Source organism: Nicotiana tabacum, chromosome 8, assembly GCF_000715075.1.
Source record: "Nicotiana tabacum cultivar K326 chromosome 8, ASM71507v2, whole genome shotgun sequence".
NCBI lineage: Eukaryota > Viridiplantae > Streptophyta > Magnoliopsida > Solanales > Solanaceae > Nicotiana > Nicotiana tabacum.
In genome coordinates this window covers 110,878,743-110,889,215 of record NC_134087.1, presented here as the reverse complement: position 1 = coordinate 110,889,215, position 10,473 = coordinate 110,878,743, and the positions used below count along the sequence as shown (strand labels likewise).

The 10,473-nt window shown below is 40.5% G+C and overlaps 2 protein-coding genes across 2 annotated transcripts; one reads left to right on the top strand and one right to left on the bottom strand.

Annotated features, from left to right (window-relative positions):
- Positions 1 to 856: 856 nt before the first annotated feature.
- LOC107794087 (putative receptor-like protein kinase At3g47110) lies at positions 857 to 4,652 on the top strand. The gene is made up of 2 exons (XM_016616544.2): positions 857 to 3,786; positions 4,148 to 4,652. Exons 1-2 carry the CDS (start codon positions 1,086 to 1,088, stop codon positions 4,567 to 4,569), a joined length of 3,123 nt encoding a protein of 1,040 aa, XP_016472030.2. The 5' UTR covers positions 857 to 1,085; the 3' UTR covers positions 4,570 to 4,652.
- A 144-nt stretch (positions 4,653 to 4,796) lies between these two features.
- On the bottom strand, positions 4,797 to 7,322 carry LOC107794088 (pentatricopeptide repeat-containing protein At2g29760, chloroplastic-like). Its single transcript, XM_016616545.2, has one exon. It carries the CDS (start codon positions 7,232 to 7,234, stop codon positions 5,003 to 5,005), a length of 2,232 nt encoding a protein of 743 aa, XP_016472031.2. The 5' UTR covers positions 7,235 to 7,322; the 3' UTR covers positions 4,797 to 5,002.
- Positions 7,323 to 10,473: the final 3,151 nt, after the last annotated feature.

Genomic DNA, 10,473 nt, shown 5'->3' with positions numbered 1-10,473 from the left:
ATTTAATTTAAACTTTCAATTCTATCCTCAAGAAAAAGCTCTTACATCCACACAAATATTTTGACATGTTTAACTCCACAAGTTTCAAAAGAACTATAACTACACAAATATTATAGCTTGTTTAATACCACAAGTTTTAAAAGTCTTTATTTTATTTCTTAAACTCGATATCAAGTCAATTACGTTCACATAAATTAGAACGGAAAAAGTATTTTCTTAACCCCTACATAGTATTTATACTATATACAATAATTTGCTATAACTAAGTGATAAAATTGAAGTAAGAATATGTATTAATTAATTACCAGTATTAAATAATAACAATATCATATATTCGCTTAATTGCTGTAAATTTGGAGAGTAGACAAATTGTTACACGCAGAATTTCTTGAAGAATCAGTAAATTTTACACTTTTTACTTGTTAATGGTGAACCAATAAAGATTCCAAATATGGTAATCCCTCCTCCACTTTCCCTTCCCCTTCTCCTATATGTGCCGTAGAGATCAGGGAAGCTCACTTTCTTATGTCAAATGTCAAACTCACTGTTACTCATCTCATAATTCAAGGATCCACTGAATCCATTGGCTGCCATTCCTTGGACATAAAAAGCTGAGACAAACTATATAAGTGACTCTTTGTTGTTTTACTACAAAGTCTACAACTGCGGACTACTTAAAGTCAATGGACATACTTTGACTCAAGGGTGGTACCATGTTTGATCCGCAAATCTCCAGCCTAATATTTACTGCACATTTTGATTTGCTAAGGAAGTTTCTTTTTCCTTCTCGTGTCTCTCTTTTATGGAGTTTAAGTTGTATAATACAATTAAATAATAGGTCACTTATAAGATAGTAACATGTACGTAAGTCCTTATGATAAAAATGGTACTCCACTTAACCTAATATAATAGGTTAAATTGCACTAATACTGAAAAAGAATCTATACAACTGATCCTATTTCAAACAATTTGGTATCCTACACTCCTACAGAAGGCATAGTGAACTCATTATAAATTGCAGAATCAACTGCCACTCAGTCGTATCCCACCATCATTTCCTATCACCTAACATTCCCAATTCCTAAATGGAGCTTCAAACTAGTCTTGTTCGTTTAAGCTCTCTCTTCTTTCTGTCATTCCATGCTATTCTCTTCATATTTATATACTTAACTTTTCCACAGTATGCATCAGCAGGCATACTTGGGAATCAGTCAGACAAACTTGCATTGCTTGAATTTAAGTCCAAAATAATTGAAGATCCTCAAGGACTCATGGATTCTTGGAATGCCACTCTCAATGTCTGTAAGTGGCCTGGTGTTTCATGTGGCCATAAACATCAAAGGGTCATTTCCTTAAATCTCAATGGCCATAGATTTGCTGGCAGTATATCACCTAGCATTGGCAATCTTTCATTTCTCCGAATTCTTGATATATCAGACAACTCCTTGCATGGTGTAATCCCTCCAGAAATTGGCCAATTGATCAGACTTAAAACCTTAAACTTAAGCTTCAACTTCATTGAAGGTGAAATTCCGTTAACCCTGTCTCGTTGTGTTAACATTGTTAACCTTATTGTAGACCATAATAGCATTGAAGGACACATTCCTGATGAAGTTGGTTCATTGACAAAGCTGGAAATGTTATACCTCAAGAATAACAATCTCACAGGAAATATTCCATCTTCTATTGGAAATCTTACATCTCTGAGAGAGCTTTACATTTCCTACAATGACTTGGTAGGTGAATTACCTGATACAATGGCCAATATGCGAAGATTGACAATTTTTGGTGCATCAGTCAACACTCTGTCTGGAGAGTTTCCCCCTGTACTTTGTAACCTTTCGTCTCTTATACTCATAAGCTTGTCATTTAACAAGTTTAGAGGTGTTCTTAGACCAGATATTGGCCTTGCCTTCCCAAATCTTCAGAATCTGTATTTGGCCAACAATTACTTCACTGGTTCAATACCAGCTTCATTGTCCAATTGTTCAGATCTTCTGAGGCTTGATATTCCTACGAACAATTTCACGGGAAATATACCGTTGAGTTTTGGCAACCTCAAGAATCTGCTCTGGCTTAATGTTCGCAGTAACCAGCTTGGAAGTGGTGCACCTGATGATCTAAATTTCATAAATGCTTTAACCAGTTGCAGAAAGCTTGAGTTCCTGGACATTGCTGACAACAAATTTGGAGGTATTTTGCCTTACTCTATAACTAATCTCTCGACAACTTTGATAAAACTACTGATTGGGAACAACAGGATAAGTGGAACCATACCTAGAGAGATCTCCAACCTTGTCAATTTGGATGTGCTTAACATCAAAGGAACTCTTATCAATGGTAGCATTCCTGATTCTATTGGAATGTTGTCAAACTTGAAAAATCTCCACATGGAATCAAATCAGTTGGCAGGAAATATCCCCTCTTCCTTGGGAAACATCACAGGATTGCTGCACATTTATTTGCAGGACAATAGCTTGGAAGGAACCATACCTTCAAGTTTAGGAAATTGTACATCTCTCCAAACCTTAGACATTTCCCAGAATAAACTTGGTGGTAGTATACCAAAACAAGTCGTAGCACTCTCCTCCTTATCGGTACTCCTTAACATGTCGTATAACTCTCTGAGTGGTCCCTTGCCCGTGGAAATAGGTAATCTGACCAATCTTGCTGCACTTGACATATCAAACAACAAATTATCTGGTGAAATTCCACACACACTGGACAGTTGTTCATCCCTTGAAGTACTCTTCATGAAGGGAAACCTCTTTGAAGGAACAATTCCTCCTCTGAATAATTTGAAAAACATTCTGCATCTTGATCTTTCCTGTAATAACTTGTCAGGCAACATTCCCAACAGTATTGCCCAGCATTTCTCTTTACAGAATCTCAACTTGTCATTTAACCACCTTGATGGAGAGGTGCCGGTTCAAGGTGTTTTTGCTGATGCAAGTAGAGTTCAAATTATGGGAAATATAAATCTTTGTGGGGGAATCAAAGAGCTGCATCTGCATCCATGTCTCAAGAAAGCTAATAAAAGACCGAAGAAGCACATTGCCCTCATTATAGCACTGACTTTTGGTGCTATTGCTGCATGCTTAACTTTATTGCTGCTACTTCTATTTTGCTGCAAGCAAAAAGTGAAGCAGAGGCCTAGCTCAACATCTTCTGTTGGGGAAGGATACACAAGAGTTTCCTATGAGGATCTCTTAAAAGCAACTGGTGGGTTCTCTTCAAATAACTTGATAGGATCAGGAAGTTTTGGCTCTGTATACAGAGGGAGTCTTTCTCAAGAAGGAACAATTATTGCAATAAAGGTACTCAAACTTGACAAAAGGGGTGCTTCGAAAAGCTTTTTAGCTGAATGCGAAGCCTTGAGGAACATAAGGCACAGGAACCTGGTGAGGATCTTAACTGTTTGCTCAAGTGTTAATTTTGATGGAAATGAATTCAAAGCTCTGGTTTATCCATTTATGGAAAATGGGAGCCTAGACGAGTGGTTACACCGGAAGGAGGGAGAGATGCTGCAGAAGAGATTGAGTATCTTACACAGATTAAACATCACAATAGATGTGGCTTCAGCATTGCAGTATCTTCACACACAATGTCATACACCTATAGTTCACTGTGATCTTAAGCCAAGCAATGTTCTTCTGGACAGCAATCTGACTGCTCTTGTAAGCGATTTTGGTTTGGCAAGATTCCTGTCTGACTCAGGTCAAGATGCTGATGTAAATCAATTCAGCTCTGTTAGGATTAAAGGCACAATAGGTTATGCTGCTCCAGGTAAGTACTATATTTGAGAACTTGCTCTATGTACTATCTGAACCCCTTTTATCTCCATAACATACTAACAATTTACTTCAGCTACTTTATATTTTGTTAAGAGAGACCGGATCTATACTTCCTGTTTTTGCGCTATTGTTACATACAATGTTTCTTCTCTTAACAATATTTGTGACAAGTCGTATTTTTTTTACGACCAGAATAACAAGCCTCAGCTTTTTGGAGTATTTGACATCATTAATAATTCCCTTATCAGAAAATTGATATGAGTGATCTGTATTGCTGAAGTATTTCCTTTAGAAATGTGTGGAATCTCTGATATAGCTATGAAACGCCTTCTCTAATACATCAAAATTTGCAGAATATGGCATGGGTAGTCAAGTATCAAGTCAAGGAGATGTCTATAGCTTTGGGGTTCTTTTATTGGAGATTTTCACGGGGAGAAGACCAACCAGTGAACTATTGGAGGAGAATGAAAATCTTCACAGCTTTGTTAAGCATGCATTGCCTGGTAAAGTGATGGATGCTGTGGATCAAACTACTTTATATGACAAAGAACCAGGGGATCTTACGGATATACTCAGCTGCAGAAGTGACTTCAAAAGTGAAATTGTTGAGTGCTTGGTTTCTATTCTTACCACTGGAGTTGCTTGTTCAGAGGAAGCTCCACTAGCCAGAACGAACATGGGGCGGGTTATTTTGGATCTCATTTCAATCAGAGACAAGTTAAGCAAAACTTTAGTTCATTCAAAGAAAGTGAAGAGCTCAAGAAAAGGTGAATAGTAATGTACTTGACAGTTTGTAACTGGACTTATTTCGCTTACTAGCTGCCTCCAACCTCCACTTCCATGGGAATAGAGATCCATCCGGGACAAAAGTACAATTTGACCTATGCTACTTTACCTTCTTTGGCACTTTCCTTTTCTTGTTTCACTTTTGCATCGACATGAATGTTATGCACTCAGGCAAGTTAATAATCATCCAATATTTGAAGGTTTGAGGTAAACTTAGCATATGAAATAACCTTGATTGCTATTTATTACAGCTCTTATATTGGTGTCTCTAGTCTGCATTATGTTTCATCTACATGTTAATTACAATGCATCCCCAATCATCTAAAATGCCCTACCTGAGCTATTAGCTCCACAGGGAGGCAATATATTAAAAAATGAACATCACCTCACTCTACAGGTCACTATATAGTCAAGTCTAACACTCACCAGTAGTCCTTACATGAGCAATTCCCCTCTTTAAAATGATGGAATCGGTAGCGATCCCTCAATAGTATTTCTCGATCATAAAGCTTGGAGAGAAGCTTCGCAACAGCGTGGCAGTCCCCACAAACACGTAGATTCTTCACGATACGAATTGGTTGAGATGGAGCCGCACTGATAAGTCCAAATGCCATAGCTAGCTTCTCACTGTGAAGATTTAGGGCTTGCTCCTGCATATCTTCTTCTTCAATAAGTTGCAGTACTTGAGACTTGTTGGAAACGTAACCTACAGACTTCAGTCTAGCTGCAATCTCATCCAATTTTGCATAGATTTTCTGTGACAGAGGGTGAGTATTGTCTCCCACCAGAAACTCATGAACAATACCATTGACCTCAATTGAGCTACAACCTGGCTCTTTCTTCAATCCACATTCTCTCATAAGCTTCCTTAACATAGAAACCTCGTCCCATTTCCCTGATTTTGCATAAATATTGGATAAAAGTACGTAGGCACCATGATTTTCAGGTTCCAACTCAACTAATTGATTACAAGCCTGTTCAGCTAGTTCAAGATTGCCATATAATCTACATGCCCCAAGCAGGGCACCCCAAACTGATGGACCAGGGGTTACTGGCATATTCTTTATCAGCTCCACAGCTTCTTCCAATTCACCTGCACGGCCAAGTATATCAACTAAGCAAGCGTAATGCTTTACACCAGGCACAATCCCATAAACAGTCTCCATTTGGTTAAAAATTGCTCGCCCCTCCTCCACCAACCCTGAATGGCTGGAAGCACATAATACATTTGTGAGTGTGACAGAATTAGGCTTGACATTATTTTCATGCATTTTCAAGAACAAACTTATCGCATCCTTGCCACGCCCATGCATTGCCAAGCCAGCAATCATAGCACTCCACACAAACACATCTCTCACGTTGACTGAATGGAACACCTCAAGTGCTTTCTCCACGTCCCCGCACTTGGAGTACATGTCGATCAGTGCAGTAGTGAGGTGACAACTTAATTTTATTCCTTGCTTCTTTATATACACATGGATCCATCCACCTAAATCAATTGCACCTAACTGAGCACACGCAGATAGGGTACACACAAGCGTTACCTCATCAGGTTTTGCCTTCTTGATGAGCTGCAACTCGTTGAAAACAGCCAAAGCCTCCTTTGGTTTACCACTCTGCTCATAAGCTGAGATAAGAGCATTCCAAGCAGCAATATCTTGGCTAGGCATGGTATTTAAAACACTTCTTGCTGCATCAAAATTTGCCGCCCTTGCATACCCAACAAGCATTGTTGTCCAAGAAACAATATCCTTCTTCCCCATCTTGTTAAACAATCTCTCAGCATCCTCAATGCTCCCACATTTCATATACATATCAAGAATCGCATTATCTAAAGTTAAGCTCTCCCTAATCCCATTCCTTTCAATAAACGCATGCACCCATCTACCAAAATCCAAATCCAACTTATTACCGCAAGCAGACAAAAGTGCCATCATTGTAACATCATTAGGTTTCACATTCTCATCCACCATCCGATGAAACAACTTCAACCCCTCATTGGCATAACCCTCTTCAGCAAAACCTAATATCATTGTATTCCAAGAAACAACATCCCTTGTCTGCATATTCTCAAAAACCAAGTAAGCCGCGTCCAAACATTCACAATCAGCATAAAAATGAATCAATGAATTAAGCACAAATAGATCAAGACCAAATCCCCCCTTAACTACCATCCCATGAAGTCCTTTCCCGAATCGAAAAGCTTTCATCTTGGCAGATGCTTTGATCACAAATGGGTAAGTAAATTTACTGGGAAAGTCACGACCCTCACAAAGCATATTAACAAATATTAAGAGACTTCGAATGGGGTCCTGGCTAGAAGAATAGGCACGAATAAGCGCATTCCAAGAGAAGAGATTTGGTTGAGGAATTTGATCAAACACTTTCTGGGCATAATTGAGACTGCAGAAATGCGATAACGCAGAGGCTTCGATTAATTTGCTAGCTGAAAATGGGTCGAAGAAGAGCTCAATTCGGAGCATGCGGGCATGAATTTGTTTGAGTTGCTTGATGCTGTGACATTTATCAATGAGTAACACCAGTGGATGATTCGCGAAGTAACGGTCGTTGGTGACAGTTATGGAATATGGGTTCGGTTTTGGAAAGTGTTGGTGACGTGGAAGGGGAAGGACTTGGGTGTATGGAGTCGCCATAACTTCTTCGCCACTTCTTTTGGCTCCTAAAATGAAATTTTTTACGTATCTACTTTCTTCCTTGTTACCCCCTCCGTTTCAATCTATGTGAACTTGTTTGACTGTGCACGGAGTTTAAGAAAAAATGAAGACTTTTGAAATTTGTGGTCCTAAGCAAGTCATGCGGATGCGGATGTTATAAGAATTTGTGGTTATAAAAGCTTCTCATTAAGGGTAGAATTATAAGATTAAACTAAATTGTTACCAAATTTAGAAAGGGGTCATTCTTTTTGGAACGGACCAAAAAGGAAATAAGTTCACATAAACTGGAACAGAGGGAGTAATATAAAAATAAAGATATTAGCGCATGCATATGTTATAGCTTATAGGCATTTTTCTTTTCTTCACTTGTGTAAACTTTTTTTGTTAAACTAATTAAATAAGAGGATAAAGGATAAATTCTAGTTAAGGATTATTAATTCTATATTTGAAATGAATAATATGAATAGAAAAACATAGTTGTATAAATGCTGGCAGTGATTATGGCCAGATTTAATAGCATAAAGAGAGATACATTAAGTAACATTAAATGACAAAAAAAATGTAAATAAAGGAAAAGAGTCACCAATTTTGAGTGAGGCGGATCCTCTTTTATTTGATAAAGATGAATGATAGACAAATATAAGAACCTTAGAACCCTTTTTGGTTCTCATGAAGGTCTGAGATAACAGATCTCTAATCTCTTTAAAGGGGTGCGTTTACCTATTTTTTAGAGAGAGGGAGAGAGCCCCTTTTTGGGAAGTCCTCTCTTCCTATTTATAAGGGGTACCCATGGAAAATCCTAAAAAGTACAACTAGAGGCAATATTCAATAGAATATTCCCTTTGAGGCTTCCAAAGCAAACTAGTTGTTTCATTACTGCCCGACCTCGGCCTTATTGATGACTGTCCGACCTCGGCCTGATTGATGACTATTCGACCTCAGCCTTATTGATGATTGTCCGACCTCGGCCTTATTGATGACTGTCCGACCTCGGCCTGATTGATGACTGTCTGACCTCGACCTATTGTCTCCGCGTGCCGAATTCTCTGATCTGATTTTGACCCATACAGTTAGTCCCTCCGCTTATTGAGGTCATCTTTTGGTTGAGCTCGGTGAGCGGACTTCATTAATCGTAGTTCGAGAAATTCGGATGGAGAGGTCGGCTAGTGTGGATTGTGGCTGAGGGTGCCGAACTTTAGGTCAAAGTGGTATCCTTGCGGGTTGAACTTGAGCTGAGTTAGATCAGGGCCAATGACTCGAGTGATGAGTTGATCGAGAAGACGGTAGAGTTGGAGAAGGCCGTCGAGGCCAGGATGGCGGCTATGGCAAGGATGGAGGCAACGGAGGAGGTCATTCACGTCCTCGGATCTAGACGGGCGAGGAGGCCGAATGGGAATTCAGATGAGGTTGCCAAATGGGAATTCGGGCGACGTCGCCGAATGTTGATTCGAGCGAAGTCAACCAATGTGAATTCGGGCGAAGTCGCCAAATGTTGATTCGGATGAGGCCGAAGGTTTTAATTCGAGCGAGGTCAAATACTTCTTTTCAGCGATGGCCCTTGGCCGTAGGGGTGTTATTTCGAGCTAAGGACTATATGTTAACCCGTCGTGGTTCGAACGAGGTCAAACTCTTCCTTTTGACGATGGCCCTTGGCCGTTGGGGTGTTATTTTAAGCTGGTCGAAATGTTAACCCATCGTGGTTCGAGTGAGGTCGAACTCTTCTTTTTTGGCGATGGCCCTTGGCCGTTAGAGTGTTATTTTGAGCTATTCGAAATGTTAACCCGTCATGGTTCGAATGAGGTCAAAATCTTCTTTTTTGGCGATGGCCCTTAGACGCCGGGGTGTTATTTCGAGTTGGTCAAAATGTTAACCCGTCGTGGCTCGAACGAGGTCAAACTCTTCTTTTTTGGTGATGGCCCTTGGCCATAGGGGTGTTATTTCGAGCTGGTCAAAATGTTAACCCGTCGTGGTTCGAACGAGGTCGAACTCTTCTTTTTAAGCGACGGCTCTTGGCCGTCGGGGTGTTATTTCGAGCTGGTCGAAATGTTAACCCGTCGTGGTTCGAACGAGGTCGAACTCTTCTTTTTTGGCGACAGCCAAGGGCTGTCGCGGTGTTATTTCGAGTTGGTTGAAATGTTAACCCGTCGTGGTTTGAACGAGGCCGAACTCTTCTTTTTTGGCGATGGCCCTTCGCCGTCGAGGTGTTATTTCGAGCTGGTCGAAAATTTAACCCGTCGTGGTTCGAACGAGGCCAAACTCTTCTTTTTTGGCGATGGCCCTTGGCCGTCGAGGTATTATTTCAAGCTGGTCAAAATATTAACCTGTCGTGGTTCGAACGAGGTCGAACTCTTATTTTTTGGCGATGGCCATTGGCCGTCGGGGTGTTATTTTGAGCTGGTCGAAATGTTAACCCGCCGTGGTTCGAACGAGGTTGAACTCTTCTTTTTTGGCGATGTTCCTTGGCCATCGGGGTGTTATTTCGAGCTGGTCGATATGTTAACCCGTCGTGGTTCGAACGAGGTCGAACTCTTATTTTTTGGTGATGGCCCATGGCCGTCGGGGTGTTATTTTGAGCTGGTCGAAATGTTAATCCGTCATGGTTCAAACGAGGTCGAAATTTTCTTTTTTAGCAATGGCCCTTGGCCGTCAGGGTGTTATTTCGAGCTGGTCGAAGTATTAAACCCGTCATGGTTCGAATGAGGTCCAACTCTTCTTTTTTGGCGACAGCCCTTGGCCATTGAGATGTTATTTTGAGCTGGTCGAAATTTTAACTCATCGTGGTATGAACGAGGTCGAACTCTTCTTTTTTTTGCTATGGCCCTTGGCCATAAGGGTATTATTTCGAGCTGGTCAAAATGTTAACCCTTCATGGTTCGAACGAGGTCGAACTCTTCCTTTTTGGCGATGGCCCTTTGCCGTCGAGGTGTTATTTTGAGCTGGTCGATATGTTAACTAGTCATGGTTCGAACGAGGTCGTTGTCGATGGCCCTTGGCCATAGGGGTGTTATTTCGAGCTGCTCGAAATATTAACCCGTCGTGGTTCAATCGAGGTCGAACTCTTTATTTTTGGCGATGTCCCTTAGCCGTAGGGGTGTTATTTCAAGCTGGTCGAAATATTAACCCGTTGTGGTTCAAATGAGGTCCAACTGTTCTTTTTTGGCGATGGCCCTTGGCTGTAGGGGTGTTATTTTAAGTTGGTCGAAATATTAACACGTTGT

Coding starts and splice junctions, on each gene's coding strand:
- LOC107794087 (XM_016616544.2), top strand. CDS start 1,086: ATGGAGCTTCAAACTAGTCTTGTTCGTTTAAGCTCTCTCTTCTTTCTG. Junction 3,787..4,147: donor AATAGGTTATGCTGCTCCAG/GTAAGTACTATA, acceptor CAAAATTTGCAG/AATATGGCATGGGTAGTCAA.
- LOC107794088 (XM_016616545.2), bottom strand. CDS start 7,234: ATGGCGACTCCATACACCCAAGTCCTTCCCCTTCCACGTCACCAACAC.